Source organism: Biomphalaria glabrata, chromosome 4 (assembly GCF_947242115.1).
Source record: "Biomphalaria glabrata chromosome 4, xgBioGlab47.1, whole genome shotgun sequence".
Classification (NCBI taxonomy): Eukaryota; Metazoa; Mollusca; class Gastropoda; family Planorbidae; genus Biomphalaria; species Biomphalaria glabrata.
The window spans coordinates 50,738,368-50,756,136 of NC_074714.1; the positions used below are offsets into that span (position 1 = coordinate 50,738,368).

At 32.0% G+C, this 17,769-nt stretch overlaps 2 protein-coding genes across 8 annotated transcripts in view; one reads left to right on the forward strand and one right to left on the reverse strand.

Annotated features, from left to right (window-relative positions):
• Nucleotides 1-12,899, forward strand: part of LOC106051390 (DCC-interacting protein 13-alpha-like) — a 25,922-nt gene extending 13,023 nt beyond the window's left edge. For 2 of the 6 annotated variants that reach the window (XM_013206571.2, XM_013206578.2), the window contains 8 exons: nt 132-272; nt 3,891-4,012; nt 4,367-4,475; nt 4,630-4,716; nt 5,445-5,586; nt 6,579-6,629; nt 8,107-8,184; nt 9,502-12,899. In XM_013206571.2, coding sequence (XP_013062025.2) covers nt 132-272; nt 3,891-4,012; nt 4,367-4,475; nt 4,630-4,716; nt 5,445-5,586; nt 6,579-6,629; nt 8,107-8,184; nt 9,502-9,768 — 997 coding nt within the window. In that variant the 3' untranslated portion in view covers nt 9,769-12,899. Of the gene's footprint in view, nt 1-131; nt 273-3,890; nt 4,013-4,366; nt 4,476-4,629; nt 4,717-5,444; nt 5,587-6,578; nt 6,630-6,908; nt 6,931-7,222; nt 7,242-8,106; nt 8,185-9,501 lie in introns of those variants that run through there. The other 4 variants (XM_013206585.2, XM_013206591.2, XM_013206598.2 and 1 more) reach the window with 4 other exon arrangements.
• LOC106051243 (IQ and ubiquitin-like domain-containing protein) overlaps nt 11,330-17,769 on the reverse strand; it is a 24,361-nt gene continuing 17,921 nt past the window's right edge. For both annotated transcript variants that reach the window (XM_056025268.1, XM_056025269.1), the window contains exons 11-15: nt 17,511-17,681; nt 16,515-16,691; nt 15,469-15,717; nt 14,836-15,021; nt 11,330-13,945 (exon numbers count right to left, since the gene is read on the reverse strand). In XM_056025268.1, the coding sequence (XP_055881243.1) occupies nt 13,766-13,945; nt 14,836-15,021; nt 15,469-15,717; nt 16,515-16,691; nt 17,511-17,681 (963 nt within the window). In that variant the 3' untranslated portion in view covers nt 11,330-13,765. The remainder of the gene's footprint in view (nt 13,946-14,835; nt 15,022-15,468; nt 15,718-16,514; nt 16,692-17,510; nt 17,682-17,769) is intronic.

Below are 17,769 nucleotides of genomic sequence, written 5' to 3' on the forward strand. Positions count from 1 at the left end.
AATCATTAGTTGTGCTGGCAACATTTTAATTTTTTATAAATATTATATTTTAATGTTTATTTTATGTTTTGTGTGTGTGTGTGTGTTTTTTTATTTCATTTCCCTCCTTCACTTCCAAATGACATTGACAGTCCTAACCAGAGCACAGTAGCAAGTATATCCACCACTGCGTCCTCTGAGACATTGATCTTGGACACTCCAATTCAGTTTGACTTGATATCTCCCAGTGAAGAAAACAGAGCCGTAAGCTCTCCTCAGTCAGGCCCTCCAAAGTTAGTAGCTTTGGGAATTTTTTTTCTTTTACATTCTTTAAATTAGATTATTTTCATTCTCTTAAATTAAAACTAATTAAAAACATTTTGTAGTCTATTTATTGATTAATACTTTTAAAATTTTATGATAAAAGGCCTCAATTTATTTTATATATTTATCAGCTATTAAGTCAAATATTTTGTTTATAGATGAATAGGAGAATACAAAATATAAATACTTTAAATTCAATAATTATCATGTATCGAAAGCAAAATAAGTTTAAAAAAAAGTATTAATACAAAATTCAGTCTGCGGTCATGGACCCTAATAGCAGTGTTGAAAAAAACCAAGCTCACATTATGTAGATAAAATCATAAGAAATCTTCTAGACATAATATACAGAGACCTCATCTCAAGGATGTGTAAGAGATTCAAAGATGAATAGAGCCTTATAATGACCTCCTTATGATTGTTATGTGTCCATATCACAAAGACCACCATGCTAGGTATAGTACTAGGCTTGCTAATAAAAAGCATAGGAAGCTAGAGAACTTATCAGCTGATCACTTGTGGTTTCTGCTGGACTTAGTGGGTCAGTTTAAGGTGAAGGATCCAAATTATCATTTTACTTATGTTTGGATCCACTTTCTTCTACGATGCTACTGTTAATTTTCTCATATTGACCTACAAAACGTCAAGTGAATTCACAAGTTTCTGAAGCTGATAGTTTATGAGGGTTCTAAATGCTTTTATTTTTTTCCAACTGCGGCTAGATATTTCTTTGTTGCTTGGCTCTAGGTCTGACTAAAATTCTCAGTCTGAACCAGATTTGAAACAAAATATGAAACTGCTATCAAACTGAAACAGTTCACTTCTCTGTCAACAGATGCAAGTAGAACAAGAAGTGACATAGCACTTTTATCTAGTCCTATTAGACTAGAATTAGAACAAGGAGTGATTAGCACTTTTATCTAGTCCTATTAGTCTAGAATTAGAACAAGGAGTGACATAGCACTTTTATATAGTCCTATTAGACTAGAATTAGAACAAGAAGTGACATAGCACTTTTATCTAGTCCTATTAGTCTAGAATTAGAACAAGGAGTGACATAGCACTTTTATCTAGTCCTATTAGACTAGAATTAGAACAAGGAGTGACATAGCACTTTTATATAGTCCTATTAGACTAGAACTAGAAGTTGAACAATAAGTAACATAGCACTTTTATCTAGCCCTATTAGACTAGAAGTTGAACAAGAAGTGACATAACACTTTTATCTAGCCCTATTAGACTAGAATTAGAACAAGGAGTGACATAGCACTTTTATCCAGTCCTATTAGACTAGAAGTAGAAGTAGAACAAGAAGTGACATAGCACTTTTATCTAGTCCTATTAGTCTAGAATTAGAACAAGGAGTGACATAGCACTTTTATAAAGTCCTATTAGACTAGAATTAGAACAAGAAGTGACATAGCACTTTTATCTAGTCCTATTAGACTAGAACTAGAAGTTGAACAATAAGTGACATAGCACTTTTATCTAGCCCTATTAGACTAGAAGTTGAACAAGAAGTGACATAGCACTTTTATCTAGCCCTATTAGACTAGAATTAGAACAAGGAGTGACATAACACTTTTATCTAGTCCTATTAGAGTAGAAGTAGAAGTAGAACAAGAAGTGACATAGCACTTTTAACTAGCCCTATTAGACTAGAATTAGAACAAGGAGTGACATATCACTTTTATCCAGTCCTATTAGACTAGAAGTAGAAGTAGAACAAGAAGTGACATAGCACTTTTATCTAGCCCTATTAGACTAGAACAACGAGTAGAACAAGAAGTGACATAGCACTTTTATCTAGTCCTATTAGACTAGAAGTTGAACAAGAAGTGACATAGCACTTTTATCTAGTCCTATTAGACTAGAAGTAGAACAAGAAGTGACATAGCACTTTTATCTAGTCCTATTAGACTAGAAGTTGAACAAGGAGTGACATAGCACTTTTATCTAGTCCTATTAGACTAGAAGTAGAACAAGAAGTTACAAAGCACTTTTATCTAGTCCTATTAGACTATAAGTTGAACAAGAAGTGACATAGCACTTTTATCTAGTCCTATTAGACTAGAAGTTGAACAAGGAGTGACATAGCACTTTTACCTAGTCCTATTAGACTAGAAGTTGAACAAGAAGTGACATAGCACTTTTATCTAGTCCTATTAGACTAGAAGTAGAACAAGAAGTGACATAGCACTTTTATCTAGTCCTATTAGAGTAGAAGTAGAACAAGAAGTGACATAGCACTTTTATCTAGTCCTATTAGACTAGAAGTTGAACAAGGAGTGACATAGCACTTTTATCTAGTCCTATTAGACTAGAAGTTGAACAAGGAGTGACATAGCACTTTTATCTAGTCCTATTAGACTAGAATTAGAACAAGAAGTGACATAGCACTTTTATCTAGTCCTAATAGACTAGATGTTGAACAAGGAGTGACATAGCACTTTTATCTAGTCCTATTAGACTAGAAGTTGAACAAGAAGTTACATAGCACTTTTATCTAGTCCTATTAGACTAGAATTAGAACAAGGAGTGACATAGCACTTTTATCTAGTCCTATTAGATTAGAAGTTGAACAAGGAGTGACATGGCACTTTTATCTAGTCCTATTAGACTAGAAGTAGAACAAGAATTTATATAGCACTTTTATCTAGTCCTATTAGACTAGAAGTTGAAGAAGAAGTTACATAGCACTTTTATCTAGTCCTATTAGACTAGAATTAGAACAAGGAGTGACATAGCACTTTTATCTAGTCCTATTAGACTAGAAGTTGAACAAGGAGTGACATAGCACTTTTATCTAGTCCTATTAGACTAGAAGTAGAACAAGAAGTGACATAGTACTTTTATCTAGTCCTATTAGACTAGAAGTTGAACAAGAAGTGACATAGCACTTTTATCTAGTCCTAATAGACTAGAAGTTGAACAAGGAGTGACATAGCACTTTTATCTAGTCCTATTAGACTAGAAGTTGAACAAGGAGTGACATAGCACTTTTATCTAGTCCTATTAGACTAGAAGTTGAACAAGGAGTGACATAGCACTTTTATCTAGTCCTATTAGACTAGAAGTTGAACAAGGAGTGACATAGCACTTTTATCTAGTCCTGTTAGACAGACAAAAAATGAGGAAGTGTTAAAGAAATGGTTGTTTGAAGAAAGAGATTTCCAAATGTGTTGTAGTTCACATTGGTCTTCAATAGCGAGATGGTTTTCTTGTTAATAGCGGTAGTGGATTGATTTGAAACTTTTCAAGACTTAATATGTAAGCTCAATGTGTTTGCTTGAATCAAAAGCTAGATGAGAACATGACACATTCTTAGCATGTTTGGTTTTCTTGTTTGAAAGTAATATTTTAGAACTGCATGCAAATTTGTTAGAATAGTGTTACACTACTAGGATTAGCTTACAGTGTATTTTTATTTTCAGGTTTTATTTAATATACTAGTGATGCTTTTTGTTTTGAAAAACATTTTTTTAAAACTAACTTCTGCCATTCATTAAAACTTTTGTTCTTAATTATAAAATGATTATCCCAACACATTCTAAAGGCATTTTATATCTGTTATTTAAAATGAACAGAAGGGTCAATCCATTTGATCAGGCATCTTCTATTGTGCTCAACCCAGCATTTGATAATGCAGCCTTTTCTGAGACTTTCACAACAAGATTTCTTGGTTCCATGGAAGTGAAAGGAGACAGAGGTGAGCCCTAATACCAGTGTACACTAGCATCTTATTGAAATCATTTAACTCTTCTCTCCTAACTGACGATACAAACGTTGATTCCATCAGAGTGTGGTAAATAATTACAGAGAGAAAGAGTTAAAGGCTGTTTTGTGATACGTGCCATTAAATTAAGAGTTTTTCACTTTATAAAGTTTTTTTTTTGTTATGCTCAAAGAATAGAAGCATTCTTAACAAGTGAGGGGTTTCTACATTTTTACATGTGATCACCTACGTCTTGGACAATCAGCGTTATTTTGTTTAACATATTGATGCTAGAACTTGATTAATCTAGGTTAAAATTCTAAACTGAACCTGTTTGCATTTTTCAAGGAGAGCAGCTTGTACATTCAACAATCAGACAGATTATGGCTGCAAGAGCTATACATAATGTTTTTAAAATGACAGAGTCATTGATGGTAGTTTCAAGTGAAGGAATGAGGTCAGTTGATATTCAGTATGCTATTTTAAAAAAGTTTCTTACCTACAAAAAATCCATTGTACTGTTTGTTTGCTTTCTAAGATGCTTGTCATGCAAAAAACATCATGGTTAAAAAAAATACTTTATTATTGTTTTTTCTTATATTTTTGCATAGACTTATTGATCCTTCCAATAATATAGTGAGGGTAGAGTTTGCGCTGCAAGACATTTCCTTCTGGTCAGCTCACCCAGATAACAACAGGTATAGTTTAACATAACTGCCATTTTTGGTTACTAATGTTCATAATAATACTTAATTAATTTATAGAGCGCTGTTAACAAACATAATTTAGGCTCAAGGTGCTATGATAACGTAACAAACGAGAGCTAAAATGGCAAACTAATCTAAAAAAGTTTTGGATCAAGAACAGATAGATCTTAATGCTCTACTTGAATGTCCTGAAGCATGTTGTCAGTCGGAAATTAATAGGGAGTGAATTCCAAACCTTCTTTGGTCTGTGCACTGAAAAAGCCTGCACACTAACTTTTGAGGGAGAAACATGGCACCTCCAGAAGTGCTGAGTCCATGGAGCACAGGGCTCTCTGGGGGACATATGGCATGATCATTTCACTAAGGTACAAGGGCATTTCTTAATTGTAGATGCAGTGATAAAATAGTGTGGCCAGCTTGAAGTCGATTCTTGCTTTCACAGGAAGCCAATGGAGTGCATGCAATACAGCAGTAGCAGAAACAGTGTTGTTCGGAATTCGCTGCAGCTTGGCAATTTTTCATCAGGTATACCCGCTAGCATGGCTTTACATTCATCGTGCAGTATGGGTGCTGGACTGTTGTTCAGCCATCTTGATGGTCTTGGGTTCATACACTGCCCACTTTGGACTAGGAAGTAGATTATTATCAACTGAAGGAACATCCGAAACATGTAAACTAAAACATACCAACATTTTACCGCCATGTTTTGTCTTTATCAGGTTGTTTGGTTTTATAACACGTAATCGCACCTTGGCTGCCCCAGGCTCAACTGATGGGAAACCATCTGAGGCTGACAAAAACCAGAATGCTAGTCCATCATTTTCTTGCCATGTCTTTGAAAGTAATACCACAGCTGAGGATGTAAGTTGCTATACCAGTGCTACATTTTATGTATTTTTAGCAGCCGCCGAAAGTGGAAAAGACACTATTAGTTTTGTGTGTAACGTCTGTCTGTCTGTCCGTCCCATTTAGATCTAGTAAACTAGAAAAGATAGTGAAAATCAGACATCATAATATTTTAGACCATTCAAAGTTTTGATGCAATGGCTACTTTTTTCTTTTCTGAAAGCGAAAAAACTAATTTTTTAAATCACTTATGCAAGCAGTTTTTTAATAAAAATACACAACTTTTATAACTATTCACTATTAATAGTAACCAACACAGGAGGCTCTTTAGTAGGGGAGAGATCTAGTTACCATATTTTTAACACATTTATGCAAATGGTTTTAGATTTTTGTCAAAAAAAATATTTTTTTTACACTTGTATTGCTAAGTTAAGTAAGTTCTGTCATACTAACTACTACATTTACACAAAAAAATGTTTACTTTTTTTAAAGAGAAAAAATCTATTTGGTATGCATATAAAACAAGTAGTTTTTCATATTATCACGTGAACTGCAGTGCTGCATTATAGCTATAGAACACTTAACTAAAGGAAATTATTTTTTTACGGAACTGTTTTTTTTCTTGAGGATTTGAACAAGAGTTTGACCCTTTACAAAACAATTAGATCAATTAGATATTCATTATAAGATATCAGTTGGGCCAGGTTCACATGTAACTTCACATTCACTTTCACCTATCCTTTGGTCTGCTGGGGCACCACACAAGATCTGTCAGCCTTCTTTCTCCATTCTTCTCTTTCATTTGTCTTTGATAGAATTTCATTCTGATGTTCTTTCTGAAAGTATTGAAACATGCCTTTTTACCTGCCTGGGTGGACCACTTCAGGGGCCGATTTTGATTTTCTGTTTCCACACAAACTGTCTTTGTAACCTTGTTTTTAATCCACAAAATGATTGTTTGTGCAAGACTGTTCACATCATGAAGTATGTTGTTTTTTATGTTTCAGATTTGTCAGGCCATAAGTACAGCTACAAAAGTTGCTTTCCAAGCATTAATGGTAATAACCATTATATTGTATACTGGTTGTTTTTAAACAGTCTATTACTATTCTGTTTATTTTCCAAGATTATCTTTTTAGGGTGGTAACTTGTAAACTTATTATGTAGAACAAATGTAGAAGAATAAAGGCAGCAGGTTTTTTTTGTAGAATAAAAATGTAATAACCACAGGATTTGTTCCTTATAGATTGTCATGGCATTATAGATCTTACTTGTTTTGTCCCTTCTTCACTTGTATTGTTAAAGCCTGGGTTTCTCTTTGCCTTTATTTATTACAGAAACGTGAATCTGAACATCACAGTATGTCTTCATTTTGTTTTTACATTGTAGCTTCCAATATACTAATAGCATCCCGATTTTGTTTTTTTCTAGGAAGTCTAATTTTTTTTTGTGTCTAGTAAACAAACTTTGAAGGGACAACTCTTTCATTGTCTGATTTTCTACTGATGTTATAAAAAGAACTATTTTTTTTTATGTGTAGTCGACTCTACCAATATATTGTATCCTATTTTCTTGTAAAGAAATGTATTTTATTAGTAAATGAATACAGCATCTCTCTAATTAGAACTTGAAAATGTTTTTATTTCTTAAGGCTGAGGATCAATATTTAGGTATAACCTTCATTAAGGCATTTTGTAAGCATGGCACTGTCTTATGGGCTTCATATTATAAGACATTAGTTCCAAATGCATGGCAGATAACAATATGTAGCTAAAGCTTTGATACAACTTAATGGCATGTGAAATTTCTTTTTATTTCTTTCACTGAGTCCATTGTACAAACAATTGTGTTCACTTGATTGAAGTTTATCTGAAATGCAATAGGACACGTAGAATCTTAACAATTTTTACTCATTTAACTCTTGATTCCTTGAGCAACTACTATATAGCACAGCATAGGATGATATGGTCCCCATCTCATAGATCCATTAATTATGATATGGCTAATAATTTATTAAATACAATGAATGCTCCCTCCTTTGGTTAATAATTAATTAATCACAATGAATGCTCTCTGCATCCATTTCTCTCACATCAATACAGTTTATTAAACTCCATTTGAATGTTATTTTGAACTGGCGATGAAATCAATATTAATATTACTAGTATTCATTTTGGTAATGTTTTCTACAATGGAGCGATAGAGTTTCATCTAGCTCACTATGTTATTGGTTTTTGAGAGAGATTAAGAGAGAGGAGAGACAGAAATTCTGTAGCAAGTATTTACAAATAGCCATAAAACCTTTTACTTTGAAAAGTTTATATTTTAAAGATATTTAAGGACAAGATATGAATGCTACTTGACTGCAGTTAAACAATGTATGCTTTCTTAAAGTCCAACCGTATCTCTTGCAAGTAAAGTGGCATCTAAGATTTAAAAGGGATATTGTTTACAAATAAATTTTGTCTGAAATAATAATGAGCATTTCCAATCTGGCATTGGTAAACAGTCTATCAATTTCTGTTGACTTTCCAGGAGAAAAGGAAAGGCCTAGCACCAACACCAGCAGCAGTAGCAGTAGTGCCTAAGCCTAAAGCTCAAATCAATGAGAAAGTAAGTGAACAAATTATTACTTTCATATTGAATCCATGAGTAGCAATTTTTTTTGTGTATCCAATATGGTAGTATTGACAAGGGAAGTAATTTAAGAAACCATATAATCATTTTCAGCACCGTAGAGTCAGATTTCTCAGGGTTTTTTTTCTTGTAACACCAAGCAATGTTTGTTAGTTGGCAACAATGACCTTTCAATATCACGTCCTTGGCAATATTTGTCTTTTTATTTGGAAAACTCTCCATAGCTTCCTCTTTTCATTTTCTTGTTTCTTGAAATGGCCACCACATTTCTTTATATCACTTTCTCTTCTTTTTCTCTTTTTGTTGCTTAAGGACTGTAAATGGAATCTTTAAAAAAAAAAATCAGAGTGTAACCAAAGAGCAGATTACTGTGATTAACTTTTAGTGTGAAAATCCCCAATATCAGTATGAGTTAAATTGTAATCAAATATTTCACACATTTCCCTTGGTAAACTTGTGCAGTCCCAGTGGAAAAGCTACGATAAATGTGATCATGCAGAAAAGGACCTCAGAGAGGTAGCAGATTGATTGTCCCCATTGTTATTAATGTGAATTATGTTTTTATAAAGTGCCAGGGATTCTAATTTTCATTCGTTGTGTGACTTATTTGATATTTGTGGTCAAATAGTACACAGATAAAACTATACTGCACATCCTAGATCAAATACTTTTTACCAATCATCATAGTAACATCACATCAATTTCTCATTTATTGGGATATTTAAATCAAACTTGATTGTGCAAGTCTTCATTGTGGGCAATGGACTGCTATTTCACTGCTCTAATACACTTTGCAAAAGCTACCTTAAGTGATTTGACTAAGACTAAGACTGCTTTATTGATCCTTACGGAAATTTGTTGTGATCACCCCTATGTCCTCAAAAACATTCTTGATTTTTTTTCAGATTTTTTTTTCTTCCACTATTTTTGTTCTTTGCTTTGCGGGTTTCAATCAAGCCCATCACTTGTCTTTTATTTTTTAGTCAAAGAATCCAATCACTTAACATTTATTGTCTTGGCAGGAGTTTGTTCTTGATTTACATGCAGCCAGTAACCTTTTCTTCTTCTTCTTGTCTCTGCACATCTTATTGGAACTTCTGTTTAAAACTTGTTTCTGGTGTTTCTACACTTATTTAAATGTAACTTCTGTTTAAAACTTGTTTCTGGTGTTTCTACAATATTTAACTGTAACTTCTGTTAAAACTTGTTTCTGGTGTTTTTACACTTATTTAACTGTAAGTTCTATTTAAAACTTTGTGTCCCAATTGTCTATTCACTTTAATATTCTGACAGAATCTTCTCCTGAAGAATATCCAGAGTTTACCTTGTGACACTGACAACAAGAAGAACAAGTATGGTATAGACGAGGTGGACACCTCGTCTCTAGACAATTGTGATGATGACATCAGTTCTCGCCTTCCACTCAGTCCAGACGGCAAGTTTTTAATTCTTACAGCCATTGATGAGCCTCCATCCCCTCCATTAGTCTCCCCTGTATCGTCTAAAGCCGTTGAAGACTCAAATAAAGCAGATGAAGAAGAGGGTGAATCAGAAGCATAACAGAAATTAGAACAATTTGTTTCAGTTCTAAACACTGCTTTCATTTATTTAATGTGAGTTTGGTTTTGGATAAAGGTTTTATATTATTTTATTGAAATGTTTTTCTCTGAAAAAAAAAGCCCACTTTCTTATTTTTTTTAGATAAACCAATATTTTTATGATGCTGATAAAATTCATATAAAATAGGAAGAAAAATGTAGCTCTGATTAAAAAGCTGTTTTGCTAAAGGTTTAGCTTTGAAAAAAATTTGATACTGGATTCAAATTCATGTATTCTTTTTAAATAAGAATCTAGACATAGCTTTTTTAAAAATTTCGTAGTTGATTAGACAGCTTTGTTCTGATTGGGTTTTCTGGGTTATTTGCTTCTTCCAATAATAGCTGTGTTTTGCTGTATACATATTTATGTAAATGTTTTAGTATTATTTTGGACATTTGTGTTTGTAGTTTATAATAGAGACTGTTCTGGTTAATTGTGCAGTATGTGTTCAAGATTGTTATGATAAGTGAGCAATTTTTTGTTATAGATTTGTTTAAAAATTGATATCTTTGACAGGGTTTAGGATTTATTTCATGCTGTAGTGTACAGGAAATTTTTCAGTAATTATAATGTTTTGTTTCTTGTAGAGTTTCAGATGATTTCTTGTTTTTACATTTCTTTACCACTGTCTCACTTTCCTACAGAGTCATTTCCTATTCTCTGTTCACACTTTGAATGTGCTTCAAAAGGGTGAATATGAACTTGGCACAAACTATTATTTAAAATAATAATACATTTGTTTTGTGTCATTTTTATGTCAATACTATTTGTAAAAAAAGATATTTAATTATTTATAGTAGAATAATACTTGCTACAATGTTTACAGAGCATGAGATGTCTCTTTCTTTTTACAAAATTTGTATGTTAATAGCATTAGGGTACCATGCATTAATTATGATCATGTGTAGGTTATAAATCTATGTTTTATGAATGATTGATATTGATAAACAATAAACAATAAACAATGACAATAATGCATTTCACCTAAACCTTTCTGCATTCACTGTATTGTGTTTTTAGATGAATATAGAGATGTATATTCATTGCGATGCTTTTTATATTTCATTTAGCCTTTTGAAATATGTATTCCTATTTTTGATATTTTATTAATAATTTTTTTTTACATCAAATTTGTCAAAACAAAAGTGATAAATTTGAACAAACATGAGTTTTAAAAAAAGTGTTTTATCTTTATAATGAACAAATGTTTATTCTATATTTTTTTTGATCAACTTTGAAAAGAAATTTAATTCCTGGGTATCTAACCCGTTTTGTTGGTTTGAAAACTGTGCAATGCTTACTGCTACTGTAGAAAGAGGCTAGTGAACCATTTGTTATTTTGTCCCTTTTTTTATATTTCCGAAATCATTCTGTGATGTAAACAAACTTTCCTCAATAATTTATTGTCATTGTCTGCATACTTTGATCACTTAATTGTTTAAAAAAGCTTTTTGTTATAAATTCATATTTGTTAAGATTTTCAAAATAAAAAAAAAATACAATGTCGTTTCAGTTTTTTTAAATTGTAAATTATATTTCAATAAACTTCCCAAACTTTAATAGACGATTAATTGCCTTATAATTGTTACTGCTGCAATTAACAGGTATATTCTTACGTTTTACATACATTGCTTTTGTAATTTAATGCTTTTCTTTGTTTAATTCTAGGCATCAATTTTTTTAAAGTTAGTGTAAATACTGTAAGGTTATACATTATTTTAATACTCCTCAATACATATGAAACATGCACAAACACACATTTTGTTTGTAGTTCTTGAAAACATAAATTCTGTATGATGACCAAGATATTCCTATGATTTAGTGTAATGATTAAATATTTAAATGTATATAGACCTTGAGAATGTTTGCCCAATAACGTGCATTGACCTTTGACATTTAGTGACTCATAGCCTCTTTTACCTATACTTATACAGAACTTAAATAATTTCCTATTTATTAAAAAAAAAAAAATTCTGACTTTATAAGATGACAACAGTATAATTATGAATTAGTGAGTAATGATCATCTCTTTATCTATTAGTATGTGATGAATGTTTCTTATACAATAGTAGCACTAGAAGAGAAATTTAAGTCAAGGTCTTTGTTTAAGGGAAAGACTTGTGCCGTTGTTAGTGTTGGGCCTGTTGAACTGCTAATGAAGCAAGTGTGGCTGAGGTCTGGGTGGTTTGTGTATCTTCATGCTATTAATGCAGGACATAGTTAACAGCAATAATTGAAGGATTATTTTTGGGGAATCCTAATGGTCATGTGAGAAGTAAACCTTTCCTTATGTTGTTGAATTTCTGAGTTGAAAAGTGGGTGTGGGTTCATGTCTTAACCAAGAGTTGGTGTAGCTTTGCCATATCTGATTCCCCAGTTTTCTCTTGTTAAAAATGTTGCTTTCTAGTGCTGCTATAATATTTGTAACATGTTTGCATCATTCATTTATTTCAGCACTAAGTTTCTCATTGGTATTTATATTTATTAGAACAAGGAACAAGGATTAATTTGCAAACCTTTGGGATATCTCTATATCTGCCCCATTTACAAACATTTATGCTAATACAACAGAAGACAGAATGTTTTTCTTTCCCTCTGAGGAATTAACATTTCTTATGAATTTTGTATGGGCTTTGATTTTAGTTATAGTAAAGAAAGAAAAAGATTATAGGTTCAGGTTGAATATCAATCTATCTATTGTCCCAATGCTCCAAAGGGCAACATGTCCAATATCTACAGAAGGAAGCAGGTCTTTCTGATTTTATACATGTATATATAATCTAATCCCTACAATAATGAAATTAAACTGTTATGAAAGGTGTTTTTTGCACTAACATAGTATTATATTCACAATTATTTGTATATAGTGAGTCCAGAAGTCATTCAGGCATAATTTATTCAATACAAGTTGATCCTTTGTATATCTGACCTTAATGTGATATGTACACAGTAAGATTAAATCAGTTATGTCAGAATGAAAAGAAACTGAACATTTTCTTATGCCTGCCTATTTTCTGTTGTAGTCTATGCATATGTTTGATTTCTTTTCGAATGAGAATACAGTAATATTGATTAAACTTTTAGTTGACTTAGGAGTTTTCTTTTTTTTTTTTTTTATTTCTCCAGTTTTCTTATATATATATATATAGGAACAATTTGTTCATAAATAAATATTGTTTCCAGAATAAACAATACTGCCCATGTCAGACATGTAGGAGAATATTTTTCTTATGTTTCCAGATGAAATCCTTATTATGTAATTAATAAATAACAATACAATCATAGGTAGTTATACATATATTTAAACTCATATTATTTATTTGTCATTTGAAATGGATCTTTAATTAAATATTGAAAGTCTTATATAAATAAACATCAATAATTTTCAAATTTCAAAATATATAGTATATCATTTTTAAATTTATTAAAAAATGTGTAGCTCGAGATGTTAAATTCTGAAGTTCTATCACAAATTTAGGTGTTATATATCATATTTATACAACTCCATTATGTTCATATCACATAATGTTGACTCCAGATCTCAATTTTTTGAACTCCCCAAGAGTTCTTATCACAAAACGTTGGATCCAGATAATATATTTTTAAACTTCCCTTAAGTTTCATCAAAAATGAAGGTGCCATATATAAAATTCTTCCTAGCTTGTAGGCTTCAGATATAAAATGTAAAACTACATTCCTATCACAAAATGTAAACTCCAGATATAAACTTTGACAACTTAAATATTGGTTCCTCATCTACTTATGTTCCCTTTAACCAAAGAGACAAAACCAAGTGCATAATAAAATAATGTCCTTTGGTTAACCAGTCGCTCATTCAGAACTCAATGCACACGTTTCAAACTATGTGCAATCAACTTTATGAAATAAAAAAAACATTTGGATTATTGAACCAAGTTTTTTTTTTTAGAACTTTTCAGTGAAATTAAAATATTATTTACTAAACTTTCTGAGCCTTGGCTACTGAGTGCCCTGCCACAGATGGGCCTTTAGTTTTTTCTTTTTCAGATGCATCGATTTTCTTTCTTAGAACTTCAGCCATTCCTGGGAGGCGTGAGAAATAGTTTCTTGCAAAGTTGTGTTTCTGTGTCACCTTGTGTATAAACACTTGTCCATAGCCCTGAAGGATTGAAACAATTTATTAACATGCAATATAGTAACAATTTATGTAATATTATAGCCCTGCATTTGAGTAAAAATGTATTTACACACTCATTAACATTGTAGCCTCGCATCTGAGTAAAAATGTATTCATTTATTTACACTGTAGCCAGCAATTTTGTTACAATTTGTTTACACTGAAAACAATGCAGTGTCTGCAGATAACAAATGTTTAACTTGTGACCGCAGGTGCATATCTTCAATTGGCCTTTTTAGCCTCATGAGAAGATACAAATGGAGGACATAATTTCCCATTATGTAAAATGCTACTGTAGCTCAGCAATATATTAACAATTTATTTACAATGTAGCCCTGCAATATAGTTACAATTCATTTACACAGTACCCACCAATATAATAATTTATTTACATTGAAGCCCTACAATTCAGTAATTTATTTACACTGTAGCCCTACAATATAGTTACAATTTATTTACACTGTAGACTTCCAATTTAGTTACAATTTATTACATTGTAGCCCTGATGTAAAGCTATATTTACATTTTCATAATTAGTTATTGTGTAACTAAATTTTAAATCCTTTTAAACTTGGCTATAAGAAAAACCATTTTTTGTTTTAAGTATACATTTTTAAAGATTATTGTTATTGTAACCATTAATGTGGTCAAACTGTTCAGACTAAACAGGAAACTAAAAGCATGCATCATTTGAATGACATTGAAGCTCTAAGGCCTGCTTCAAATATATGATTAACTCTGATTTAAGTATTTTAATGGTGAAGTATCAGTATAATAGATTGAAATATTTTGACATTGGTGATGTGTAGGCATGTTATTGTATTAATGTTCTATTGATAATACAAAGAAAAAAAGTCTTTAAAAAAAATTACTTCTTCCAAGCTGAAGAGTTTCTTATGTGCCTCTGCCTCATCATGGGTCAGCAGTATACAGTTCCAGGGAGACCACTCTTGATGTTTGTCCCATCTAGCAAGGACAAGGTCGTAGATATCATCCCAAGCACTCAACACACTTTGATTGCTCCAGATATTTTCCACCAGATAACGAAGATCTTTTTCCTAATATAAATATTATTGATATAGATCTATTTACTTTTGGAACAGTATGGGCACTATAGATGAGATAGTCATACCTATTAATAAATCTTTTTTTTTCTGTAGTAATGGGTGCTTATAATTATTTTGCACTGCAAATAACAATACTTCTTTACACATTAAAAATGAGCAGCAAAATAAGGGACAAATATTTGTTCAAATTCTAGTGTATTATTTAACAAAACTGATTTGCACAATGGACTGAAAATGTAAATGTGGGTATAGACATTATTAGTTTTATAGACTTTTTTAAAACTCTTTAAAAATAAATACATTTTAAAATCATTTCTTAAGATTCATAATATTTTCCTGAATTTTTGTTTTAATGACAAAAAAAAAAGCCACTATATAGCAGAGAATAGAAAAAGTATCTGTACAAACATCATTTAAGGTCAAAGGTTAGTAGCTCACCTGCAGTAGATAACAAATGCTACTGCCATCCTGTAAAGCTTCCTCAGACTTTCGCAATGCTTTAAGCATGACGCGGTAGTAATTGTGATCCTCTCTTTGCCTACCATCGTTCTCAATCTTCTCACATTTCTTGCATCTGCCAACACTGCTGGTGTTAGATGTGATGAAGAACTCAGTAGACGGTAGATAAGAGCCACAACTGCGGCAGTAGTTGATGTTTTTGCGTAGCGTACTTGGGTCTTGAGGAATCTAAAAGAAAGGTATCCCTAGAGTTAATTTGAACATTATTTTTTACAAGAACAAGTTAATGAGAGCTCATTGCTTAAATGTTTATAAAAAATATTTTTTTTTTTTACTGTTCCCACTACTTGGTGGTGTAAATATGAAACAAAAAAAGCAGCCCTAGAAGACTTTGGTTTTTAGCACCATTGGTATAGAAATAGAGAAGTACAAAGACAGGCACATGCTCAGCAATGAAATATGACCTGAGAGATTAGTGAAAATAGAATCAACATGTAGAGTTATCAGGCTGTATATCCATCCAAGAGACCAGAACAATGCTTGCCCATGTGCTTTCACTATTCCCATTACTTACAATATCAACAGAGCTGAGCTGACACCCTTGAAACCAATATTTTTGTTGTTGTATAACTCACAAAGCTTCTATTTTGATGGAATGAGTCAGCAATGAAATATATAATTACTCTGCTTAATTTTTAGGCCATTATTACAAACTAATAATAAGATTCCTGCTTGTTATATTAATTAATTTTTGTCTTTGAGATAATGCAGTTAAAGGAAGTACAGTTCACTTATTTTTTAGGCTTTTGGTTGATGGAGGTATAGCGCGGTCAGTAGAAAGATTATCTACCAGTGTCATATCTAGTTAAAACCACATTGTTGAGCTTCAGTTTTCATTTCCATTAAAAATTCCAGTCAGCTAGAGCACACATAGTTCTACCAGTTACTACCACTCAACAAACTTCCTTTGTAACCATAATCAAGCTTCTTGAAAACCAAAATCTAAAATTCTAAATGATAATTACTTTGAGCAATCTAGCAGCCTCAGGATTGAAAGCTGGTGTCTTGATGTACTGTAAATACAGTGTAGAAATTCTCTTTCTTAACCCTGTCAGATTGCTTTCTTTAACGCCTCTCATCAGTAGGTCAGCTTCTCTGTCAATCAGTTCAGTTATCTCTTGAGTCAGTTTACAGTCATGCTCCTGAAAAATAGGTAGGAAATGTTAAAAGCCTAATTCAATTCATAATGACCAACTTATTCATATTCAATTATAAAATCTTGATATTTTTTTAACACAATGTCTAAAAATGCCAGTATAAGTAAAGTAAAGTATCCCCTTTCAGATTTTCAATCTATGAGGCAGATGATGTAAAGGTCATCTGTTTTTTTTTGGCCAAGGGTTAATGAACGAGTTAAGTCATGTGACCAGCACAATGACCAACTGCCTTTTACTTTCCTTAGATACCCATAAAAGACATCCTAAAAATCCAGAAATTCAAATTCTAGAATTCACCAAGATTTGAACCCAAGACCACTCGGTTCAGATGCCAAGCACTTTACCACTTAGCCACTCTACCCCCGTAAGCAAGCAAAGGGGGAAATTTTTGCTAGGAATTACTTTCATAATGATCAACTTATTCATTTTCAATTATAAAATCTTTAAATTAAAAAAAAAATGTAAGACTAGCAGAGGTAAAATTTTCTTTTAATCTTTAAGTAATTTTTACTACACTACAGAGCATCTCCTTATTTACCCTCTTTCTGAAAAAAATAATTTTTACCATTATTTCATACAAATTTAGACATAAAATATAAACAAGATGAAACAGTCAATTAACTCAATCCTAAAGAATGCAACCCAGGAAGAACTTAAGAAAGACAAAAACAAAAGAATGATGACATTAAAGAGAGAAGCAACAAAATAATTTACTGGCTTGTAAGAACAGTCTCCATATCACTAAGCTGTTGTGCAAGGAATAACACTAGTACCAATTTTTTGTTTTATAAAAAGAAAACTTACCTTGACAGTATGTTTCAGCGTTAGAAGAACATCTAAGCGTTCATCTTGAGTGAGATACTTCATATTGATACTATTATAGATGTCTCGTAACTCTTTGGCTCGGATAGTGTAGGGTGTGTCCAGAAAGGTCAGCTTGCCATCAGGCCCAGCCCACTTTTTGGGTGCCGCAGCCTTTAACAGATATCACGATTAATGAATGTATCTCAAAAGTGTTACAACATTACTAATAAAGAAATATTCAGCTTCAGTTACACGTGTA